The sequence below is a fragment of the Mirounga angustirostris genome, unplaced genomic scaffold, assembly GCF_029215605.1.
Source record: "Mirounga angustirostris isolate CCGP_5_RB_7025 unplaced genomic scaffold, mMirAng1.0.hap1 SCAF_15, whole genome shotgun sequence".
NCBI classification, from domain to species: domain Eukaryota; kingdom Metazoa; phylum Chordata; class Mammalia; order Carnivora; family Phocidae; genus Mirounga; species Mirounga angustirostris.
This window is the reverse complement of record NW_026991723.1, coordinates 833,729-858,938: the sequence shown is the minus strand read 5'-3', so window position 1 is coordinate 858,938 and position 25,210 is coordinate 833,729. Positions and strand designations below refer to the sequence as shown.

At 61.4% G+C, this 25,210-nt stretch overlaps 1 protein-coding gene across 1 annotated transcript in view; it reads right to left on the bottom strand.

Moving 5' to 3' along the window:
- Positions 1–6,445: 6,445 nt before the first annotated feature.
- Positions 6,446–25,210, bottom strand: part of FGD3 (FYVE, RhoGEF and PH domain containing 3) — a 38,571-nt gene continuing 19,806 nt past the window's right edge. Inside the window, exons 9-18 of the mRNA XM_064578978.1 lie at positions 24,505–24,651; positions 22,993–23,085; positions 21,630–21,709; positions 20,262–20,292; positions 19,284–19,391; positions 17,183–17,245; positions 12,364–12,486; positions 10,544–10,687; positions 7,557–7,703; positions 6,446–7,315 (exon numbers count right to left, since the gene is read on the bottom strand). Of these exons, the coding sequence (XP_064435048.1) occupies positions 7,106–7,315; positions 7,557–7,703; positions 10,544–10,687; positions 12,364–12,486; positions 17,183–17,245; positions 19,284–19,391; positions 20,262–20,292; positions 21,630–21,709; positions 22,993–23,085; positions 24,505–24,651 (1,146 nt within the window). The 3' untranslated portion in view covers positions 6,446–7,105. The remainder of the gene's footprint in view (positions 7,316–7,556; positions 7,704–10,543; positions 10,688–12,363; positions 12,487–17,182; positions 17,246–19,283; positions 19,392–20,261; positions 20,293–21,629; positions 21,710–22,992; positions 23,086–24,504; positions 24,652–25,210) is intronic.

Here is a 25,210-nt window from a genome sequence, read left to right as displayed (position 1 = left end):
CCATGTGCTTCGCTGGAGGGCAAAAGCAGGCGGTGGACGCACGAGACTAGATCCCATCAGCCCCTCGTGGGCGCCAGGTCTGCGCAGGAGCTGGGACACAGCGAGCACGGGAGGGACACGGCCTGACGGGCTCCTCTGTCCCCACCTCTGGGCTGCAGGTCACTGTTTGCTGCCCCTTGACTCTGCTTTGTGCCATCTAAAGTTTGCAATAAGCATGAATCCATTCTCTAATCAGAAAACAGGAAACTAGTAAAACGTTTAAGGCTAGGACACCTACAAAGGATTACACACATTCACAGGACAGTCTGGATCCCACTGTGAAAAGATGTGGGAGACCCTCGTTTACAGATAGGGAAACTGAGGCACAGGGAAGGGTGCTGTCCCGTCCAGGGCCACACACCACGGTGAGAGGGTTCCGGGCCCTGCCGGGGGCGGAGGCTTGTCTTCACAGAGCCCAGGGCTCCCGGGTAAGCCGAGCAGTGGCAAGCACACAGGAGGGTCAAGGGCAATCCAGGGGCTTAGCGCTCATGAGCCGGCTAAGCTTCTTGGAGGCCTGCACCTGCCCAGTGAGTCTCCAGTCACCAGACAAGTGTGAGAGCCTGCCCCCCACCAGGGGCTCCCAGCTGGCCTCCCAGCACACGCCCAATGCCCAGGGGCCCCCACCGGGCCCCCTTGTCGCCCTGTGGGTGGCCTTGGACGAGCCCCGCCCCTCTGGCCTCCAGTCTGGTCCCCACCTCACCCAAGCCACGCCTGCCGATGCTCAGAGCTCTCCTGCAGGCACCTCGGAGGCCAGGCCTGGGGAGGCATTTCTGGGCCCGCTTATAGAGCAGCCCCTCATGAGGCCTGGCGTCTGGCCAAGGCCATCCAAACGGACAGATCAGAGCGGTGCTGGGAGAGCTCTCATTTCACAGATGGGGACACTGGAGCTGCGAGGGAAGGGTCTGCCCCTTCAACACAGCTCATCCCAGACCTTCACGCCAAGGCCCAGTGGCCAGGGACTGACTGACCGGCTCTCTGCGCCTCTGTTTGCATAATCATGCTCTAGCACTCCTCCTGCCTGGGCGGAAGGGCCGACAAGATGTGCCGTGCCGCTAAGCACGTCCAGCATGGGAGGCCCACGGTCGGGCCAGTAGGAGGGGCTCCGCGTCCCCGCCGGAGAAGCAGGTCTGCCGGACAGCAGAGAGGCAAGGGGCTGCGCACCTGCTCTCGCCCCCTTACTCTCTGCGCCAACATCCATGCTTTCCAGTGACCATCTCGAGCACTTGGCTGTCTTCATGTTATGGGTGAGAGACAGGCTCAGGCCTGTAAGCCCACAGTTTGCTAAGGGGCTGCCCCCGTCAGCTACAAGAGACAGAAACCCAGCGTCGGCCCAGGGGCGATGGTGAGGACTTCCGAGAGAGGCCCCTGCGGGAGGTCCCTGGGCAAGTGGGAAGAAGAGCAGACGTTCTCCATCCTGGGAATCCACGACCGCGGCTCCCTCCCCCCCACGGCTCCTCCCTCCCACTTTCTGGGAAAAGTTACTGATACTCAAGCACGAGCGAGCGCCACGTCCCAACAAAGCCACCCGGCCTCACGCACCCTCCTCAGCGTCGCCTTGTGCCAGTCTGGCCCCCAGCCCCTGGCGCCCCGGCACGGAGACACCTGCACTCCCCGTGGTGTGTACTGCTCCTGACCATGGGGGCCACCAGCCCCCCCCGCCCCGTGTGTCCCCGGGGCTTGGCCGGGAGGGAGGGAGGGAGGCCACGCTCCAGGTACCTCCAGACCAGAGTGGCTCCACACCATGCCGTGTCAGCGTCCTGAGGCCACCGCAGCAAAGTGCTTAGGACCGCAGGAGGGCGCTCGCTGTTCCTTGTCCGGGGGCCATGCTCTTGCGGCGTCTGCCTCTGCCCTCCCCTCTGAGCATCTTCTCCCTCTTTCTACAGGGACACATTTCGGGTGGACATGGATCTTGGAGGCACACTATTCAACCCACCAGTCTGTCCTCTGACCCCCTCAAAGGTCACTTTGGTCTCGTGTTCAGAGTATATCCTCCCCAACCCCGCAGCTCCCGGGGTCTTAACCCATTCCAAAAGGGAGACGGACAATGGACGGAAGGAGGGAGTCACTGGTCCCAAGCAAGTCTGAAGCCCGGCGGAGCGGGCGGCAGAGACTTCAGGGCCTGGGAATAATCCTCTGGCCCGATGCTCCATCGCCCGGGCACGTGGCGGTGGCCCTGCTCTCTGGGGCCCTGGGCACCCCGCCGGGGTTCACGCCACCAGACAAGAGGCCCCACAGACCTCGCCTGGGACCCCACCTCTGCCCCTGTGCTGGGCTCGTGGGTCACACCCCCAATCTCTCCAGCAATGGGTGTTCCCACAGCACCTTCGGTGTCTCTTCAGACCTAATTTAACAATCTGGGCAGGTTCCCTTTTGCCCAACAGCCCCTCCCCCACTTGTCCCCCCCCCCCCCCCCAGGTTTTACCACAAGCAGCTTCGCTTGGAAATGTCCTCAGCTAAACATACAAGTTCGTCCCTTATGATGTCTCCTTTGCACTCCACCCGAGAGCACGGTTCAGCCCGGTCTCTGCCACCCTCACTTCCCCTGAGCCTTCCTCGTCCCTATTTCTACCGGGGAGCTCTTGGAGGACATCGAGGCATTTTCCATCACGTGCCCCAAACTCGTCCGTTCCCAGCTCCACAGCCGCTCCCGCTGTCCAGCCTTTCTGGGCCCAAAATTGGCCCTGCATGGCTGGAGATGTGCAAAGTGCCACAAAGTTGCCAACAACAGAAGTTAAACTCATCGGAACAACAGAAATGTATCCTCTCTCCGTTCTGGAGGCCGCGACCCCAGGGTCAAGGTGTGGGCAGGGCCTCACTCCCACTGGAGGTGCGGGGGAGGGCCCTCCTGTGCGTTCCGCCCCGATGGCTCTGCCGTCTCCAGATCTCCACCAGGCTCAGCTGCGCCACCCAGAATGTCTTCTCCTCTTCTCATACAGACCCCATTATGGGCTTAGGGTCTCCTCCATCCTATTTTAACTAGCAACATCCGCAAAGACCTTATTGCAAACAATGTCACATTTCAAGGTTCCAGGTGGACATGGATTTGCGGGGAAACCATTCAACCTAAGATACCTGTGTTGGCTTGTTTCCCTTCTCCATCTTATTCTCCACCACTACAATTTTCCTAGGTGGCCCCCCAAATAAATTCCTTACATTCAACCAGTGTAGCAAGATCTGTTACTGAGAGAACCTTACCTGACACGGTCCCCCGCTCCGAGCTCCTGGGGACCCACCGAAGACAAGCCCTCCCATGCTGAGCTGTCGTGTACCCCTCTGTGGGTGGGTGAGGATGCTGGCCCCTTCCCACAAGGTTTTGGGAGGACATGGGAGAGAATGCTGTGGGCTCTGGGCTGAGGGTCACATGCACTTCCTGCTCTGGGGAGTGGGGGCCCTTGGGAGTGACCCCAGTATTTTTCTTGAAGTGGGTGGGCTGCTCAGTTGTCAGCAGTGGTCCTGGTGCCCCTGGGGCAGATGTCGTTTTGGGGGTGTCATTTGCTTCTCTGGGTCTTGACAAGGCACAGGGAGGCCGAGCCCCCCATCAAGGGTGGAGACTTGCCTCGCAGCAGAGAGCTGGCCTTGGTGGGAAAGGGGACAGCCTGTCCGTCCCAGGGACACCGCCAGCCCACATTCAGGCGGGGAGACAGGGCCAAGGCAGGACATGGTGGAGGCTGCATGCTCGTCCCTACAGACGGTGGCCACGGGGTGGGGCGGCAGCGCTGAGCAGGACATCTCACTCCACGTGATTTATTCTCACACAGCCGCTTCGGAGGAAGGCAGAGATGCGTCTGCTCCCCAGTCCCGGTTTGGCCATCTGGCCCCCACACCGCCAAAGGCTGGGGACCATGGGGACCAGCCCCGACCAGGGACGAAGGAGGAGAGAGGTGGTCTGCGATGCTCCCACCAGGGCTGCCAACAAGGCTTGGAGGCCTGAGCACACAGGGCTGGAGAGGGGCGCCTGCAGGCTGCACCGGGGCCGTCGGCCGGGGTCCCCATCAGTGCTCTGCACCCACACGGGCCCAGAAGTCCAGCCAGCCAGCGGGGCTGGGCTGGGCCTGGCAGGCCTTGGAGCCAGCAGGGTGGAGGAGGCTGGTTTCCAGGATGGAATGTGCAGAATGGCGGGCAGGCACCTGGCTACACCCCACGACGTGTCCTGGCGCCACCCACCTCCTTGGGCCCTCAGTTTTCCCCTCATAAATTGGGAGCAGCAATGGGTGTGAGGCCGTTTGGCCCGGGAGCAGCCGGCCTCTCATCACAGCTGACTGCTTCCGGAACACCGGGAGCCCCTGGGACCCCTCAGACTCTCCTGGGGACCCCCTGGAACCCCTCAGGACCACGGGAAGCCTCTTAGGGGTCACGGCCACATCATCTGGGGAAGATGGAGATGCTGAGGTGACAGGTGGACAGGCCTGGAGCGAATCCCTCTGGAGCACCCAAGAACAGCGTCCCCAAGCCTTCACCACAGCTGTTGGCAGATAGAGCACCTGCTATGAGCCAGGCCCCATTGTGGGTTCTGCGTCCTGCCCTGGGAGCCTCTGTGCTACATGGGGGGTTCAACAACAGGGCACATATCTGAGCAAACAGTGGAGAGGCTGATGCGCAGCGCATCCAGCAGGGTCTCAAAAAGACCAGCGGGAGGTGGGAAGGAGGTGAGTCCAGGGCTGGGGCCAAGGGCCTGGGTGTGGGGTGTGGGGGACAAAATGAGGCCAGATGTGTGCAAGGACCAGGGTCTGCAGGGCGCGGTCCAACCCCGTGCCAGAAATCCACAGGAGGCGTGCCCGCTGTGCCCACTGCATGAACAGGTGGATGAAGACTGAAGGAATGACCACCAGCTGAGCCCCTTCGCTTGCTTGGGGCAAGTGTATTTCCCTCTCTGGGCCTGTTTCTCTACAGCGAAGACACCTCTGGGCAGTAATTCTTCTCAGCAAGTGGCTGGCTCCTTCCGCTTTCCAGGACCGCAGGGGATGCCACCAGCAACCGCTCTGGGCCTCGTGAGGATGTGTGTTCTGGCAGTGGGGTGGTCAGCAGGCCCTGGAACCCTCGACGGGAACCTGGGCTCTGAGCACCATGCAGGTGGTGGAGAGGCCCCTGTGCGCTCACCTCTCCCGTTCCTGTCCCTTTGTCCTCCACTCTTCCTCCCGTGGAAACCGCTCAGGCAGACCCCTCGCTCCCAGCACGGCCCCTGGGCCCGGCATCAGGCTGGGCAGGTGGGCACTGCAGACCCTGTCCCGTCCTCCCGTCAGGATCCCAGGGCCTCCTTCCCCACTGGCCCCATTCCCCACAGGAATGGCCTCCTGTGCCTGCAGGGTGGGGGCTGCTGGTGGGACGAGGAGGAAGCAGGTGGAGAGGCTGAAAGCCTCTGCCCTCCGTGGGTGGGCAGGAGCCCAGGCCCTGGGGACAGACGTGCCGCTGGGGGAGTCATCTCTCCAACAGCTGCAAGCCGTAGCCTCTGACTTGCCCATCACAGCTCTTCCTGGAGACCTGCTGGGCGCCCGGGGCCCGTCTCCATCTGCACCCCGACCGACCCCACAGCAGCCAGCCAGGCCCGTTCACACTCCCAAGTCCACCCTGCGGCCCCCACCTCTCAGAGGAATGCCAGAGGAGATGCTGGGGAGACCCGGGGCCAGGCCCTGCGGCCCCCAGCCCGCTCTGCTGGCCCCTCGTGGAGCACCCACGAGAAGGGTGGTCTCCCAGGGACCTCCCCTCCTCTGACCGCTCCTCCCACACCTGGGCACCACTCCCCACACTGCAGGAAGTGCGGCTCCACACGGAGGGAATTCCTTCCCTCACAGCCTCAAGGCCTGGTCCAAAACGGGCAGCGGGGGCATGCCTCCCGGGCCTGCTGCAGCCACAGTCTGTGGGGCTATGCTGGCCCCCGGGCTCTCCCATGGACTGCAGCGGACTCTGCGGGGGGCAGCACGCCTGCTTCAGAGCTGCCCCGCGAGGGCAGGGCCCACCTGAGGTCACCATGGGAACCTGCGTGTGGAGACCCCAGGCTGCTCGGCAGGAGGACAGGGCCCAGAGAACTCACTGGGGGGCCGGCCAGGAAGACCCCAGGTGGGCACCTGCTATGGGGGGCCTAGTTTCACCTCCAACCCCAGTGGAGCGTCGCCATACCCAGCGGGTCAGTCCCAGCTGCTCCCTCAGTCTGGAGTTCTGGGACTCGCAGGACCTCCTATGACTCAGTTTCCTCAGCTGTCAAGTGGGAACGTTCTGGACAGGGTGCCCCTGAGAAGAGCCCAGTAGGCCTGTGGACGTAGGATGTGCTCAGTGAGCGCAGAAAGCAGAGGTCGGAGGAGAAGGGACCAGGGAGAGGGGCCAGCTGGGCCCGGGTGCTTCACTGTCTCCCCCACCCACAGCGGTGGAAGCTGCCCCCGCAGGCCTAGCTGTGCCCTCACCCTCTCCCCGGCCTGACCACCGGCCGGTCCACCTTGGGGCCCTGCCCTGAGGCTGTGCCCAGCTGCTGGGTCCCAGCATTTATTTTTGCAGACCAGCACCGCTCGCGGCGGGCCAGGGACACAGACACAGATCTCCGCCCCCACGTGACGCAGGGGCAGGCCTCTGCTGGCCTCCGCGGAGTTTCTCAGGGAGGTCAGGGATGCCCCTGGCGACCACCGGCCCCTCCGAACAGGGAGGCGGGCTGTGGGACCAGGAGCTGGCAGAGGAGGGAGGTGGGGTCCGGGGCCAGTCACAGTTCAGCTCACGTGGTACAGATGGCATGAGGCGGGCGGCAGGGAGGAAAAGCATGGCTGCAGACCTCCACCAGGGTCCCCGGGCACCCCCAGGACACTCCTTCTGCCTTCCGGAGCTGGCTGCCCCGCACTGGACAGTCCGTCTGCACCCTGCTCCAGGCCACGCTACTGGGGCTCTTCGTGGACACATGCTGGGTGCGTGGGCCTGTTCCTCTGCTTCAGGGAGGTCCCTCCAGGGTCAAGTGCCCTGTGGCCTGTCCGCCCCCAGCAGTCTGGGAGCTCCGCACGCCAGCACAAAGCCTCCGACACCACCTGCCGGGTGGGCACAGGCCCTGCTGTGGGGGCCGCAGAGCTGGGACACCTGGCCGAGGCTCTGCTCACGGGGCCGCCAGGCCCGGGTCCCCGCGGGCAGCCGCGCTCAGGGCGTCCAGCCAGTGCTGCCGCAGGTCCGCTGACAGGGCGCTCAGGTACAAGGACCGCTGGGCCTGCTGTAGCTGCCACACATGCCTGGTGTCCGGCCCCTCCACGGGGTCCAACACGCTCACCATGCAGCCAGAGAGGGGGATGGTGCGTGGCGGCCAGCCGTCCTGCAGCAAGGGAGAGCTAGGTCAACACCTGGCCTCTGCAGTCCTGGCCCACGGAACACTCTTTCCCACGGGTGACTCTGAGCAGCCGGGGAAACCGAGGCCCAGGATCACAGGAGCCTGAGCAGGGGTGGTCCCAGGCAGCGTGGCCCAGGCCCCTCTGCGCACCATGGGCCTCAGGCTCTGGGTTGCGAGGATCGGGGCACACCCCCAGCACGACCCCGGGGGCAGGTGGGGGACGCACCTGGCTGTCTCCCTGCAGGTGCAGCACCAGCTCCAGGGGGTCTGATGCCGGGATGGTGGCCCACACCTCGCTCCAGGCCACACCGTTATCGGACACCTGCAGGGAGCTGCAGAGCAGGCTGGGCTGGTGGTCCACAGCCACTGGCTTCTGGAGACAAAAAAGGAAGGGCAGGGGCAGCCTCTCTGCAGGTGTCACCCTCATGGGCGGGGGCAGGTCTTGCCTCCTGGGAACATGCTGGACAAGAGCCTGGGCCAGCCTGACCTGTCCCAGGGTCACCACAAGGCCTCTGGGTATCAAGCTGGACCCTCCAGGGGACTGAGACTATGAGTGGCTCAAGGCCAGAAATAAGGAAAAAATAGGGAAAATGGAAAAGCTGGAACCAGGGTGTGGCTCTCAGGGAAGGGCTGTGTTTCAGTTGAACACACACCAGGCACCTACCACGTATGCACACATACTGCGCGCACCAGACACCTAGCACGTGCACACACCACGCCCACCACGCACCTACGTGTGCACACACTGTGAACACGCGCACCACACACCTACCACATGTGCACACACACCGCGCCCACCGCGCACCTACGTGTGCACACACCACGCCCACCACACACGTAGCACGTGCACGCACACGCACCGCACCTACGTGAGCACACACACCGTGAACACACGCACCACACACCCAGCACGTGCACACACCATGCTCACCACGCACCTACGTGTGCGCACACTGTGAACACACGCACCACACACCGCGCCAACCGCGCACCTACATGTGCACACACCGTGAACACGCGCACCACGCACCGTGCCCACCACGCACCTACGTGTGCACACACCGTGAACACACGCACCGCACACCTACCAGGTGCACACACACACCATGCCCACCACGCACCTACGTGTGCAAACACACACCACGCCCACCACACACCTAGCACGTGCACGCACATGCACCACGCCCACCACGCACCTACGTGTGCACACACACCGTGAACACGCGCACCATGCACCTACCACGTGCACGCACACACCGCACCCACCACACACCCAGCACGTGCACGCACACGCGCCGCGCCCACCACACACCTAGCATGTGCACACACGCACCGCGCCCACCACGCACCTACGTGTGCACACACCACGCCCACCACGCACCTACGTGTGCACACACCGTGAACACGCGCACCACACACCGCGCACCTACGTGTGCAAACACACACCACGCCCACCACACACCTATGTGTGCGTACACACCGTGAACAGGCGCACCACGCACCTACCACGTGCACGCACACATCGCACCCACCACACACCCAGCACGTGTATGCAAACGCACCGCGCCCACCACGCACCTACGTGTGCGCACACCGTGAACACAACCACACACCTAGCACGTGCACGCACACACACCGCGCCCACCGCGCACCTACGTGTGCACACACACCACGCCCACCACACACCTAGCACGTGTGCACACACACTGTGAACACGCGCACCACACACCCAGCACGTGCACACACACACACCGCGCCCACCACGCACCTACGTGTGTGCACACACTGTGAACACGTGCACCACGCACCTACCACGTGCACGCACACACCGCACCCACCACACACCCAGCACGTGCATGCACACGCACCGCGCCCACCACGCACCTACGTGTGCGCACACCGTGAACACACGCACCATACACCTAGCACGTGCACGCACACACACCGCGCCCACCGCGCCCCTACGTGTGCACACACACACCACGCCCACCACACACCTACCACGTGCACACACACACCGCGCCCACCACGCACCTAGGTGTGCACACACCGTGAACACGTGCACCACACACCCAGCACGTGCACACACGTACCGCGCCCACCACGTACCTAGGTGTGCACACACCGTGAACACGCGCACCACACACCCAGCACGTGCACACACCGCGCCCACCACACACCTACGTGTGCACATACACTGTGAACACACACACCGTGAACACGCGCACCACACACTCAGCACGTGCACACACACACCGCGCCTACCTTGCACCTGTGTGCACACACCGTGAACACGCGCACCACACCAAGAACGTGCACGCACACGCACCACGCCCACCACACACCTACGTGTGCACACACCGTGAACACGTGCACCGCACACCGCGCCCACCGCGCACCTACGTGTGCAAACACACACCACGCGCACCACACACCCAGCACGTGCACGCACACGCACCGCGCCCACCACGCACCACACACCTAGCACGTGCACGCACACACACCGCGCCCACCGCGCACCTACGTGTGCACACACACACACCACGTGCACCACGCACCTACGTGTGTGCACACCGTGAACACGCGCACCACACACCTAGCACGTGCACACACACACCACGCACCTACGTGTGCACACACCGTGAACATGCGCACCACACACCGCGCCCACCGCGCACCTACGTGTGCATACACACACCACGTGCACCACACACCCAGCACGTGCACGCACACGCACCGCGCCCACCACACACCTAGCACGTGCACACACGCACCGCACCCACCACGCACCTACGTGTGCACACACATCGTGAACACACACACCGTGAACACGCGTACCACACACCCAGCACGTGCACACACGCACCGCGCCCACCACGCACCTACGTGTGCACACACCGTGAACACGCGCACCACACTCCGCACCCACTGCGCACCTACGTGTGCACACACACACCACGCGCACCACACACCCAGCACGTGCACGCACACGCACAGCGCCCACCACGCACCTAGCACGTGCACACACACACACCACGCGCACCACGCACCTATGTGTGCGCACACAGTGAACATGTACACCACACACCCAGCACGTGCACGCACACAGTCTGTCCTGGCACAAAGGGCAGCAGCGGCTCTGGGAACACAGCCTGCAGAGGCTGCCAGGGACAGGGCCCCCGTCAGGAGGCTCCCAGCGTCTGGCCTGCCTACCTCCGTGCTGTGCTTGGGCCCCTCGGCTGCCGCCTCAGGGCTGGGGCTCTCAGGTACCGCCTGCTGCGTCAGGAAACACTCTCGGCAGACGCGGCTCTGCCTGCCATTCTCAGCCTTGAACTCGGAGCACTTCCCACAAATGACCTGCAGAGCAGAGGGCACCTGTGACCCCGCCTCCTGGGGACAGAAGACCGTCCAGAAGAGGCTGGAGGGGCCACAAGGCCAGGAGGGACATAGCATATGGAGAGGAAGGGCTTCTCTGCAGGAGACTTGTCAGAGGACAGGGACCCAAGTGCTGGCCATCCAGGACTTGCCTCCTCTTCTGGAGGGTCCCGGGGTCTGTGTGCACAGAAAGAAGACTGGGAAGAGGCACCAGGCATATGGAATGATGCTCAACATCACTAATCATCAGGGAAATGCAAACCAAAGCCACAGTGAGATATCAGATACCACCTCACACCTGTCAGGATGGCTAGTACCCAAAACACAGACAATAAGCGTTGGTGAGGATGTGGAGGAACCAACCCCTTGTGCACTGTTTGTGTGAATGCAAGATGGTAGTGCTGCTGTGGAAAACATATCCACTCCCCACAAAACACTGAAAATAGAGTTACCCTATGATTTAGCAATTTCCATGATTTCTACTGATTTCTATTTCTATTTGTGGTTGGACTCCTGAGTGGATGGATGGATGGATGATGACCCACCCACTCACCCATCCATCCACACATCCACCTATCCATCCATCCTCCATTCACCCACCCACTATCCATCCATCCATCGATCCACCCACCCAGCATCCACCATCTGTCCATCCTCTATTCACCCATCCGTCATCCCATCCAGCCACTCACCATGCATCCACCCACCCACCTGTCCACCCACCCATCTATCCTTTATCCACCCACCCTCTACACACCATCCATTCACCCACCCATCCATTCATCTATCCACTTACCTATCCACCCACCTATCTGTCCATTCATCTACCTATCCATCCATCCATCCATCCATTCATCCATCCATCCATCCATCCACCTATCCAACCATCCTCCATCCATCCATCCATCCATCCATCCATCCATCCATCCATCCATCCATCCTCCCTCCATCCATCCATCTTCCATCTATCCACTACTCACACACCCATCCATCACCCATCTATCCATTCATTTGAGGACTCATCCATTTATGTCTCCTTCCCCCAGTGTTTTAAGGTTTCATGCAAAGGCATGACAATGAACACCACACCCGGCACAGTCTGCTGATGCCTTTTGGAAAACCAGTTCTAAGGCAGTTCTGTGCTAAGACCCACCTGCTAACATAAATTCCATTTTAATAACCTAACCTAGAAACATTTGAATCAACAAGAGTCCTTTTACCAGGAATAACCTTCCCTTTCAATATCAAGCCCATCCTAAAGAGAAAGGGTTTTGGGGGGCTCTGTGAGGAGAAATGGAGATGGTGATCACTTGGGGTGCCAGCTGAAGGTGGCCCCACATCCCACAGGCCCAGTCAACCTTCAGCACCCTTGGAGCACCTGGATCAAAGTGGCAGGAGGGAGCTCCCCGCATGGCTGCACCCCGCACCTCCCCAACCCCTGCCTCCTCACAGGGCAGGAGGTCACTCTCACCCCCTCCTCCCAGCCACCCAGCGCTGAGCTCTGTGGTTCCAAGTCTGGCACTTTCGCAACCACAGCAGTGTTGGTCAGACACCGGAGCTGACCAGAGAAAGGGGGTTAGCGTCGACTTCAGACGGGATGGCGCCGGTCTGCTCGTGGTGGGCGGAAGCTGCGCGGAGCTGTGCCCACCCACACTCACCGCCCCACACAGCTTGCACCGATGCTTCCTCTTGGTGATGGAGTTGAAGGTCTCGCCACAGCTCCTGCAGCCCTGCTTCTCCTTGTCGCGCCTGGTCTTAGCGGACCCTCTCCTGGGCTCGAGCTACGGGAGACACGTGTGCAGGGGCAGCTCAGTGAGCACGCGGACGGTGCATGCAGAGCAAAACGCAGGAGGGAACGAAGCTGGGGTGTCGTCACCTCAGCCCCTGCCCAGCCCTGCTCCCCAGGCTGCCCTGTGGTCACCGTCACACACGCCGAGGGCCTAAGTGGGTCTGGAACTCTGCCTGGACCCACCTGGCCCACAGGGAGGCCAGCGACAACCTGGTGGGTCTGAAGAGACGGGGCCCAGAGCCCGCGCTGGGGAATGGTCTGCCCAGCCTGGCGTGGCCTGCTCCGTGGGCCCGAGGCTCGGGGCTGCCCTGGGCCCACCTGACCGCTCGAGGGGCGGGTTGGGGCTGCGCTCCCCTCCACCTCCGCCAAGCTGTCTGGTCCTCCCACCCAGGAGCTGACAAGGGGAACAACAGGAAGTCAGGAAACTCAATGTGGTTTGTGTTCAGAGAGCTTAAACAAGCTTTAGGACAAGTCATGAGAACACTGCAAATGCCTTTCAACAAGCTGGGCCAGGTCCGCAGGAACCTCAGACCCCTTGCAGAGGGGGGGCGGGCTGGGAGGGCAAGGGCAGGGCTCACTTTCCTCCATCTCCTTAGTCTTTACAAACAAGCGCTGATTTCCCTCTTTGTCAAACACGTATTAACTCTGATGCGTCCGAAACTAAGGGAGCGGCCTGGGCACGCCAGGCAGAGTCGAGGCCACAAAGGGGACGTGGTTTAAAGCTGGCCCTGGTGCGGCTCAGGGAGAAGGACCCAAGGGCAGAGCGGCTCAGGCAGAGAACAGAGCTTCTGCCACAAAGGGGATGGAGGAGCAGAGAGACGAGACGGGGAAGCACACCCAGACGCGCCTCCTCGCCGTTTGCGGCCAGGGGAACCTTCTAGCGGTTGTTCGACAAGAACATCTTGCAAAAGAGGAAGAAAGGCGGTAAACAAGTAGAAAGCAGACCGGACCCCTGCCCCGTCGCCGCCACCCAGCCGCACCGTGGAAGCTGGCCGGGGGGGAGGGCGGGGCTGCGTGCTGTGCCCCCGGCCCCAGTGATACCACTTGTGTCCGGGACCCCAGCCCCACGGAGGCAAGGGCTTTCACATGAGCAGGGGCAGGCGGGAGCAGGTGCAGCATGAGGCTTCGGTGGGGGCTCAACGGGGTCGCCGGCTGAGCCTCGGTTTCCCCATCTCGGGAGGAGTTGTACAAGGTGGGGGACAGCCCCCAGGCCCTGCCCTGCCCCTCATCAGCCATGAGACCACGGATGATGGTCTCCTCTCTGAGCCTCAGTGTCCCCACCTCTACGGTGGGGTTAGTTCATCACTTCACGTGGATCCTGACTTTGCCAAGCTCCCCTTACGTCCCCACTTCTCTCCACCCGCCTCGGGTCCCCTCTCCTGGAGACCATCTCAGGACTGCTCAGGGCCAGACATGGGAGGGGAGCTGCCTGGGGCCTGGGCACAGGCAGGGAAGGAGAGACGAGGGGAACTGGCCATCCTTGAGGCCTGCCATGGCCCAGCAGCCCCCACCCTACCCTCCACCATCCCTCAGGGTGGCCCCACTGTCCCTGTCTTCCAGGTGAGGACCCCAAGGGCCTGGGAGGTGGGAGTGGTCAGCAGCAGGGTGGCTGAGCCCAAGAGCAGAGCCCCGAATCACTGATGCCAGGTGGCCACGGGGGTGTCCCGGGGGGACAGGGGCAGGACAAGGGCCGGAGGAGAGGGCTGGCCCATGAGGGCCGGAGGAGGCGGCTGTGTTGGGGCTGGGGTGTGAGGCCAGGTTCACCACCTGCAGGCCAGCAGGACAGAGGGCGGCGCAGGATGGGGACTGAGGGGCAGCAACCAAGCGGAGCCCTGCACCAGCTCCCTCGGTGCTGTGGACTGTAGCCCAGCGTGTCCACTCCGGATGCTGCTCCAGCCCGGGCCGAGCAGGCTCCCGACACGGGGGTCAGCAGCCCACCCGCACAGCTTAGGATGGGTCTTCCTGGCTCAGCACACTCCCCTTCTGGACAGGTTATCAGACGCACAGATGAGAAGGGGTGCTCAGGCTTTCTGTTTGGATGCTGGGACATCGAAAGCCCGGGTCAAGTCCTCAGACAGGTACAGAACCGCGGCATCCACGAGTCTCCACCCGAAACACCCAACGTGCTGGGGCGCGGGAGGTGGTCTCTGCCAAGGGCAGGGGTCTGATTCACGCGGGTGTTTTCAGTTCAGCACACAAGCAGGAGCACAGAAGCACAGAAGCGGAGAGAAGCGTTCAGGTAAGAATCAGGCCCCGAGGGTGGCTTGACAACCAGCCTCCGATGGCACCTCCCAGTGGGCCCTGGGTCCTGCAGGCTGTGGACAAAGGCCCTGTCCGGCCCTTCTGCTCCTTGTGGACAGCTCTGTCCAGAGCTCCAGAGGGTGGGCTTGGGGTGGAAGGGCAGCGCTAGCTTTGTGCACCCCCAGGTTGTGGCCGGCTGGTGGGCTGGGGCCTGGCTCGGCATCTTACAGGTGTGCACATGTCCCCCCACAGGTCTGAGCCCCGGGAAGCCTCTCTGTGAAGAGTTACATGACCTCTGCAGAGCACACAAGGCTTGAGCCACCTTGCGAAACTTCCTGGCCTGGGCTGAGCTTCTCTTAGGAAAGGGGGGCTTGCGGAACCGTGTGTTTGAGGACACCAGGGCTCAGGGAAGGAGACCAGCAGTCACGTGGGAGTTTACCTTCCTCTCTAAGTGTGCTAAGAACAAGCTTAAATCTACAGCAAGGATCAGTCTTTTGGTGTCAGAATGAAAACTCATTTTTTGAACACCTTCTACAAATGCACACTGAGCAGGTCTACATCAGGCCCCGTATGGCCCCACCTTCGCCCACACTGAGCGGCCCCAGGTCCAACAACAGCTCTGCTCACAGCACACACCAGTGAGAAAAGCACGGGACCACCATCTGTTACTGTGTGTGTTGTGGGTTCTGGGCAGGCGCAAAGGCCCTGGGGCAGGGTGGAGCGAGAGGAGCGAGGGCCAGGAGGCTGAGGAAGCCGCCCAGGGGGTTCACAGGCTGTGACAGGCCCAGCCCTCCCCCACTGCCCATGCCACTTCCATGCAGCTTGCCTCAATGACACTAATTACTGGGGACCGCATTCCACTCCCCAGAGCCGTGAGGCAGCTGCTCCGCTTGAATAAGGGGCTTCCTCCTGTCCTTTGGCCCCTACACCCATCATGCCCCCCAAATGCTCCATCCTTCCCTGGAGCTCAAAGCTTCTCAAGATGCTCCCAGCGCCCAGTAGCCCGAGGACATGGGTTGGGGGCCCGGGTTCTGCTCTCGTAAGGAGCGGGCGCTGCAGCGTCTGGGTGCACGTGTCCCGCCCCCCAGCACGGGCCAAGGTGGGAGACAAACGTATGCTTACTAAAAATTCAGCCCATGCCAGGAGCCCTGCCCCCTGTGGCCAAGGACACAATGGCCGCCCCCAGAAAGCCCCTTCCAGGGCCCCCTTCCCAGTGCGGGGTTTGGAGCAGAGGCTGGACCTGCCCAGCAAGCCTCTCTCTAAGGCGGGGCTGCCCAGAACAACAACCAACCCACAAGGGCGGCATAACCTCACTGGGCGAACTCTGGGCCTCGGTGCTGAATTTGGGAGGCTCATTAGCAGCTCTAGGCTGTCCGAGGGGCAGCACCAGCTGGGGGACGGGGGCCTGGGAGGTGGGGAGAGGCTGGGAGGTCGGGGAGCACGGGGGCCTCAGGAGCAAACCCGTCTGGGGCTCAGGCTGGGGCTCAGGTGGACAGCCCCAGTGTGGGCCTCCAGCCCTTCCCCACCAGCCTGTCCAGGAGCGTCCCCTGGCAGCTTGCAGAGGCCACACCCGCCTGGAGTCTCAGGGCACGCCTCACAGCAGGGCTCACGGCCGGTGGGCCAGCGGTCAGTAACCATGCCCCCCTGTACTGGACGCTCACGATGGGCAGGCACACACACTCAGCCTCTGACCTAACCACACACAGCTGGCAGAGAGGAGGGGCTCCAGCGCGTCCACGGCCTGCCCCTGGTGGGGGGACATGGCGCAGGCTGCCCAGCCCCCTCCCTGCCTGCACTGCCCCAGGTGGAGAGAAGGTGAGCAGACGTGCATGGGGGTCCTGGGCACCACTGCCCTCCTAGGCCTGCAGCGAGGACCTCCCTCCATCCTCCTGGGCCCCAGAGATGGGTCAGACACCGCCTCTGGGAAGCCTTCCCTGAGAGTACCCCTGCCTGTCCTCCTGACCCCCAGGGCCAAGGTGCTGACCTTTCCTCTTCGGATGGCCCAGCTGCCTAAGGATCAGGCACCACCTTGAGTCGTTTTAATCACGTACTTTCCACACAAGGTGAAGGGCACAGCTGCGTGACCTCCACCCAACTGACCTAACGAAGGCCTGGGTCCCAGCAGCCTCCCCCAGCCCCTCCCAACCTGGCCAGAGGCTATCACTGTGGGGACAGGTCATCTGGGGGTGGCTCGCCCCTTGACCTCACCCCAGAGGGCTCCCCAGTCTGACCCTGCCCCGGAGGGCTCCCCGGTCTGACCGCCGTCCCAGAAGGCTCTCCGGTCTGACCCCGCCCCGGAGGGCTCCCCGGTCTGACCGCCGCCCCAGAAGGCTCCCTGGTCTGACCCCGCCCCGGAGGGCTCCCCGGTCTGACCCCGCCCCGGAGGGCTCCCTGGTCTGACCTCACCCTCTACCGCCTGCCCTTGCCAAAGCTGGGGGCTCACTCACCCCTGCAGTACCCCCTCCACCGCTGGCTACCACCGCAGGCTCCTCCAAGCTGGTGCCCACCACCTGGAGGGAACAGAGACGGCCGGCAGGAGTGGGGGTCCCTGGCCACGGGCTGACATCCAGTGCAGCACTGACCACGGACAGCATCCCCCAGCCCTTCCGTCCAATCACAGGGTCAGGAGAAAGGAAATCGGGCCCAGTGTTTGCTGTGACTCTGGGGAGGCGCTCCTCCCTGGCCCAGTGTGGGACGCCCCTGGAGGCCTGCAGCCCCCCCTCCCTGCACCATCATGCCACCCTCAGGAGGCGGCCCTGGGTTCTAGCTCCATCCTCAGGCCTTCTGGGGGTGGGGGCCGCCTGGCTCCTCGGGTACCACTTTAACCACAGGGATGGTTCTGAGTCCATGAGGCCTCTGTTCAAGGCAGCCTGGGAGGGATGCAAACTTTTCTTCTAAAATATATTCAGAAAGCGAGAAAAACAGAGTAGATTTGATGCAAACATTAGGTGGCCAATAAGGCCGTGGGGAGGGCCAGCCAGGCCTGGTGCAGGGGACATGGGGTTGCTAGGCTGGGCTAGGCTGGGCATCCTTGGTTTCAAGAGTGCCTGTGGTGGGGCGCCTGGGTGGCTCAGTCATTAAGCATCTGCCTTAGGCTCAGGTCATGATCCCAGGGTTCTGGGATTGAGCCCCGCATCGGGCTCCCTGCTCCACGGGAAGCCTGCTTCTCCCTCCCCCTGCTTGTGTTCCCTCTCTCGCTGTCTCTCTCTCTCTCTGTCAAATAAATAAATAAAATCTTAAAAAAAAAAAAAAAAAAGAGTGCCTATGATGGACCACTCTGGAAAACAGTATGGAGGTTCCTCAAAAAGTTGAAAATAGAGCTACCATACGATCCAGCAATTGCACTACTGGGTATTTACCCCAAAGATACAAAAGTAGGGATCCGAAAGGGTACGTGCACCCTGATGTTCATAGCAGCAATGTCCACAATAGCCAAAGTGTGGAAAGAGCCAAGATGTCCATCGGCAGATGAATGGATAAAGAAGATATGGTATATATACACAATGGAATATTATGCAGCCATCAAAAGGAATGAGATCTTGCCATTTGCAATGATGTGGATGGAACTAGAGGATATTATGCTAATCAAAATAAGTCCATCAGAAAAAGACATGTATCATATGATCTCACTGATATGAGGAATTCTTAATCTCAGGAAACAAACTGAGGGTTGCTGGAGTTGGGGGGTGGGAGGGACGGGGTGGCTGGGTGATAGACATTGGGGAGGGTATGTGCTATGGTGAGCACTGTGAATTGTGTAAGACTGTTGAATCACAGACCTGTACCTCTGAAACAAATAATACATTATACGTTAAAAAAAAAAAAGAAGAAAAAGAAGAAGAAGATAGCAGGAAGGGAAGAATGAAGGGGGGGGAAATTGGAGGGGGAGACGAACCATGAGAGACTATGGACTCTGAGAAACAAACTGAGGGTTCTAGACGGGAGGGTGGTGGAGGGATGGGTTGGCCTGGTGATGGGTATTAAAGAGGGCACGTTCTGCATGGAGCACTGGGTGTTATATGCAAACAATGAGTCATGGAACACTACATCTAAAACTAATGATGCAATGTATGGTGATTAACATAACAATAAAAAATTAAAAAAAAAAAAGAGTGCCTGTGGTGGGAGGTGGGAGTGAGGGACCCTTACTCTGAAGGCATCAGCAGTTGTGCCCACAGGAGGGGGCTGTGGCCCAGGGGGCCCCCAATGGGCAGCTGCAGCTGACTTCCCCCACCTGGCCCTGGGCAAGGGACCCTGCCTCCTGGCTCTCCTCAGCCCCAGGGTGGCTCCGTATGAGAACAAGCGAGCTGCCCCCTGCTGATAAGATCCCAGCCCCACCTCACACGCACCTTCATGCAGCGCATTCTTCCTGCCTGCCCCGCATGAGGCCTGGCCCCCATGTCAGTGCTCAGCAAAGGACAGACAGAGAGCACTGCCCACCTGCTAGCCCCTGGTCCTTGGCACAGGGAGAGATATCAGCCCTTCTGCAAGGGGCCTGGGGCACATCCCCTCCAGGTCCCTCCCTTGACCCTAGGTCGCTGTGCTCACAGGGGAATCTGGAGCGAGGGAGGGGTCCTCGTCCTGGCTGAAGGAGCCACTGAAGGCCTTGAAGGTCTGGCTGTTCTGCCTGTGCCTCTCGATGGTGGCCTCGATGACCTGGGACAGAAACCACAGAGAACGAGGGCCCTCAGCGAGCTCGTCCTGGAGGGCAAGGACCAGCACACCGCTGTCCCCACGGACAGGTCCTGTGGTCATGCACGTCCCTGACCGACCAGACACAGGTCCCAGCCCACCCCGCATGAGGCTGGTGCCCTCCCACAGCGTTCCAGGCTGCCGCGGATGCTTCCTGGACACTCTGTGCAGATTTGCAGACATGGTTCCGTTTCCTGCATTGGCATGTCCCCCTCATGTGTTTGAATTTCCTTTTTCTCTCCTTGCGCAAATTTCTCTTCTATGAATTCTGGAAGCCACGAGGCCTTCCCAGTCAGTGCTGTACCAGGCTCCTTGCCTCAGCCTCTGCTCTGACCTTTGCCCTCATGGGCTTTGGTCTCTGTCCCCTGCGTCCCCACTGCAGCTGGTCCTGAGCCAAGTCTGCTCTGGCTACCCCAGGACAAGCACCACCTCCCTGCCTGGCTACCTCTGGAAGCACAGGTCCCACCCTCTAAGCCCAACTGCCCGTCCCACGTAATCGCTGCTCCAGCTGGCTGGCAGTGGGGAGAGGGTGATGGTCCCCTTGGGCCCTCCAGGGAGCGCAGATCCAGCCCCGGGGTGAGGGTCCCTCCCTGCTTGCCCGCCTACAGCCCTTAGTGTTGGCTTATTTACTGCGGTGCTACACAACTGAACGGACTGAAAAGCTGGTGGCGTCTGAAGGTACTCAGTGAGGGTACTTCATCACTTTAAGGCGGACGGACAGGTAGGCAATGCCTGGGGAGTCACAGGGCCACTCCATCCCTTGCTCCAGCATGAAATGACCATACTGCACAAGAATTTGGTCATCTGATTACTTTAAAATTTTAGGAGCTTCACCTGAATCCATTCTTTTTTCTCCTCTTCCGTCCTATGAAAACAAACACAGTATCTTATTAACCTGGTCTTAAACACTATTAACCACCACACTCCTCTCAATCCTGGGGCACATGCCCGAGCTGCTCACAGCCCCCAAGTGCAGCATAAGGCCTGGAAGACCGTCCTTGAGTGCTCTGGTACACTGTGGGCAGGTGTGTCCAGGTGGACTCAGGTGTGGGGTCAAGTGTGTCCACGTAGGGTCAGGTGTGATCAGATGGGGCAGGTGTGGTCAAGTGTGTCCAGGTAGGGTCAAGTGTGTCCAGGTGGGGTCAGGTGTGATCAGGTGGGGCAGGTGCGGAGTCAAGTGTGTCCAGGTGGGGTCAGGTGTGATCAGGTGTGGAGTCAAGTGTGTCCAGGTGGGGTCAGGTGTGATCAGGTGGGGCAGGTGCGGAGTCAAGTGTGTCCAGGTGGGGTCAGGTGTGATCAGGTGGGGCAGGTGCGGAGTCAAGTGTGTCCAGGTGGGGTCAGGTGTGATCAGGTGGGGCAGGTGCGGAGTCAAGTGTGTCCAGGTGGGGTAGGTGTGGAGTCAAGTATGGCTAGGTGGCATCAGGTGTGTCCAGGCCTATCCAGGTGCAGTCAGATGTGGCTAGACAGGGTCATGTATAGGCAGGTGTGGTCAGGTGTGGTCTGCAGACCCCTCTGCTGTGGATGTAAGTCAATACCTCCCTGGACCACAACAGGTCTTACAAAGATCTCACATCACTGGTGGAAATGAGAGACAGGGTCTCCCGCACACTCGCCCCAGTGAGAGCACAAGCCTGTCACACACCACAGGGGGTGTGACAATGGCCCCAAAACTTAAAGCAGATGTGCTACCCTTTGAGCGACAGCTCTACCTCAGGAATCTTTCTGACGGACAGAAGGACTAATGCACAAAACGGGTGTGAGGATTGCTGCTTGCAGCACCTTTTGCCACAGCAACCCGGACGGAGCCTGGGTGCCTGTGAGCAGGAACTGGTCGGTGAGTGTGATGGAGAATTACGTTGCTTCTGGAAATGGAGCTTGGCTATGGGATGATTTCTGGCAAATTAAGTGAAGAAAGCAAGAAGCAGAACAGGCTATACGGTAAACAGTCGTGTGTGATTTTAAAACTTGAGACACGTTCGTACACGCAGAAGTCTGGGAAGGACACCTCTGCTGGTGGGGGGAAGAGGAAGGCAGACGCTCAATTTTCATCAACTTCCCTTTAGAACGGTTACATTTTAAACGACAAATAAGAGAGTAAGATAAACCAAAAACAACACATCGCAAGATTATCGTGTTTAGAAAAGGAAGCCATCAGCTAAAACGTCAGCTCATAGCAGCAGACGCAGGGACGGCCACCCGTACCGAGTCTGCAGCTCCAGGGACCGTCTCCTTCCCGTTATGATGAACGTGTGGGCTGCATTTGGCTTGACGATATCCTGCACCTTAGAGGCCCAAGGGCCAAGGACAAAACAAAACAACCGGTTGTTTAGCGGGCCCTGAGCGGCAGCCCCGTGCTCTCAGACACGGAGGTCTTTCTTGAGGAGGAGGCAGCCAAACCCTCCCACCTGCAGGGCTTCCCAGCAAGGCAGCCAGCCACCAGCCCCGGACAAATGGAAGCTTTCTCACCACAGCACCTGAAGGCCCCTGAGAGAGGAATGGGAATCTTAAAAGGGCCACGAGGCTCTGTACCACTCTGCAGGGGTCTCTGATCCACCAGCCCCTGTGATGGGAAGCCTCCTCTCATCCCCAACACCCCACCCCCAAGACACTGGGCTGGATGGATGTGGCCCTGAGGCCCCCCACTGTCAGCACCACAGCCCGGCTGTGGGAGATGGGGAGATGGGGGCCCAGCCAGAATCTGGGATGGGGCCTCACAGCAGGAGCTTCCCAAATGCCCCAGAGTTGAGAGCTTCTGTGTTAGCACGTCTAGTTACCTACCCACCACTAATTTCTTACATAAAAACACCTACAAGAATTTCTTCTAACAATGACAAAAAACATTTTTTTCCATAGTTTTTACTTTAAAGGGTGTTTCTTAAGCTGGGGCTCAAAAATTTCAAAGTAAGAAGGATTTTTCCTGTATCACTAAGGCAAACCTTCACATTTTAAAGCTGAGTACTGGATTTAGTCAGTACTTGTAAAGTGGTGGTTAATTCAGAGCCCTCCCTACAGGAGAGGGGGCAGATTCCAGCTCTGTGGACCCTGTGCAGGAGACACTGAGAGGCTCAGGAAACAAGGGACGGCAAGGACAACACGTCACCTGGACCCTGGGCCTGCAGAACCTCATCTGGACTCCAAGACGGCCCAGGAGAGGAGAGTGTATGGACCAGGGGACCAGGAACTGGGCAGGGAGGGCACCCCGTCCACTTTCACCCCAAGCTTCGCCTTCTGGTTTGTAAATGGGGCTCTAAGCACCCACCTCATAGGAACAGAGGTTGGCCCAGACTCCAGTGCTGCCCTTTGTCCTGCAAGCACAGGGCAGCGGCACCCGGGCAGGGAGGCCAAGCAGAAGGACAGGATCCTGCTCACGTCATGCACAATGCCAGGCTGAGTGGCACTCAGAAATGCTCAGGCCACATGTGTGTCACAGACAGAACCGAAGTTCGAAAAGTGGGTGGCAGGCCAGGTGCACAGTGGTGACCACCCTCCAGCAGCCAGAGCTCAGTGTCCCCACCCTGCCCAGTGCCCTGCCAGGGGAGCTGGTGACAGGGAAGGGCTCACCCACCTGGAGGCCCGAAATGTCCATTTTCTCCCGGACACTGAACTTCTGGCCCATGAGCCGCAGTTTGGGCACACAGTAAAGGATCATGCTGTTGAACTGCAATCGGGACAGGTACAGGGTGAGGGGTGCCAGGAGGCCCGACAGAGAGGAGGCAGGCCAGGGCTCTGCAGCTGGGCTGGGCAGGGCGTGGCCCCGTGGTGAAGGGCGTGGCAGATAGTGTTGGGCACGGCTCTGTGGTGAAAGGCGTGGCGGGGAGGGCGGGGGCGTGGCTCTGTGGTGAAGGGCGTGGTGGGGAGGGCGGGGGCGTGGCTCTGTGGTGAAGGGCGTGGTGGGCGCGTCGCTCTGTAGTGAAGGGCGTGGTGGGGAGGGCAGGGGCGTGGCTCTGTGAAGGGCATGGCGGGGAGGGCGGGGGCGTGGCTATGTGAAGGGCGTGGCGGGGAGGGCGTGGCGTGGCTGTGGTGAAGGGCGTGGTGGGGAGGGCGTGGCGTGGCTGTGAAGGGCATGGTGGGGAGGGCAGGGGCGTGGCTCTGTGGTGAAGGGCGTGGCGGGGAGGGCGGGGGCATGGCTCTGTGAAGGGCGCGGTGTGGCGGGGAGGGCGTGGCGTGGCTCTGTACCAAGGGCGTGGCGGGGAGGGCGGGGGCGTGGCTCTGTAGTGAAGGGCGTGGTGGGGAGGGCGGGGGCGTGGCTATGTGAAGGGCGTGGCGGGGAGGGCAGGGGCGTGGCTATGTGAAGGGCGTGGCGGGGAGGGCGTGGCGTGGCTCTGTGGTGAAGGGCGTGGTGGGGAGGGCGTGGCGTGGCTCTGTGGTGAAGGGCGTGGCGGGGAGGGCGGGGGCGTGGCTCTGTGAAGGGCGCGGCGTGGCGGGGAGGGCGTGGCGTGGCTGTGGTGAAGGGCATGGTGGGGAGGGCAGGGGCGTGGCTCTGTGGTGAAGGGCGTGGCGGGGAGTGGCTCTGTAGCCAAGGGCACGGCGTGGCAGGAGCGTGGCTCCGTGGTGAAGGGCGTGGTGGGGAGGGCAGGGGCGTGGCTCTGTGGTGAAGGGCGGGGGGGCGTGGCTCTGTGGTGAAGGGCGTGGCGGGGAGGGTGGGGGCGTGGCTCTGTGGTGAAGGGCGGGGGCGGGGGGCGTGGCTCTGTGGTGAAGGGCATGGCGGGGAGGGCGGGGGCGTCGCTCTGTAGTGAAGGGCATGGTGGGGAGGGCGGGGGCGTGGCTATGTGAAGGGCATGGCGGGGAGGGCGTGGCGAAGGGCGTGGTGGGGAGGGCAGGGGCGTGGCTCTGTGGTGAAGGGCGTGGCGGGGAGTGGCTCTGTAGCCAAGGGCATGGCGTGGCAGGAGCGTGGCTCCGTGGTGAAGGGCGTGGTGGGCGCGTCGCTCTGTAGTGAAGGGCGTGGTGGGGAGGGCAGGGGCGTGGCTCTGTGGTCAAGGGCGGGGGCGGGGGGCGGGGCTCTGTGGTGAAGGGCGTGGCGGGGAGGGTGGGGCGTGGCTATGTAGTGGGGGGGTGGGAGCCGGGGGCGGGGCCTGACCAGGAAGAGGTGGCGGTCCTGCGCCGTGCCGTTCTTGGCCGACAGCTTCTGGATGGGGCCCTCCTTGATCAGCTCGTTGGCGGGGTTGACGATGTCCTCCTCCCCACCCAGTCGCTCGTACACCTCCAGGAGCTTGTGCATTTTCTCCTGTGAGAGAGACAAGCCTCAGGCCCGTGGCGGCCGCAGGGGGACCCCGGGGTGAGGGGAACCCCGCCCTGCAGGCGTGGCCCGGAATCAGGGAACCAGGACGGGGCGACGAGCAGGTGTGCTGCAGGTGGGAAGGAGTCCACCCTGGGGGGGGGCGTCGGGCCTTGTCCGCACCCCTCAGAGATGGAAACCCACGGGGGCTCCCCCAAACGTCCACAGGCTCCAAGAAGCAGTTCTATGGCCTCCATCAGATTGAGTCGTGGGGAGGTGGGAAGGGAAATTTGACAGAAAGGACCCAGAGTGAACCATGACCTGTCTGGGTTGCAGTGGACACCCCACCGTGGGCCTGATCTCAGGCTGGTCTGTCCCAGGGGCCCCAGAACAAACCTGGGGACAGGCAGCTAAGGAAGACACGGGACTGGACCACACGTGGCAACGGTCATGCTAAAGTGAGCGGCTGCCTCTCGTTTCTCACGTTTGAGAGACGTGGGGTCACACAAATACTTCACTTTTCTTCCTCTCAAAAAACAGCAGTGCCCGTGTGAAAATAGGTCTCAGG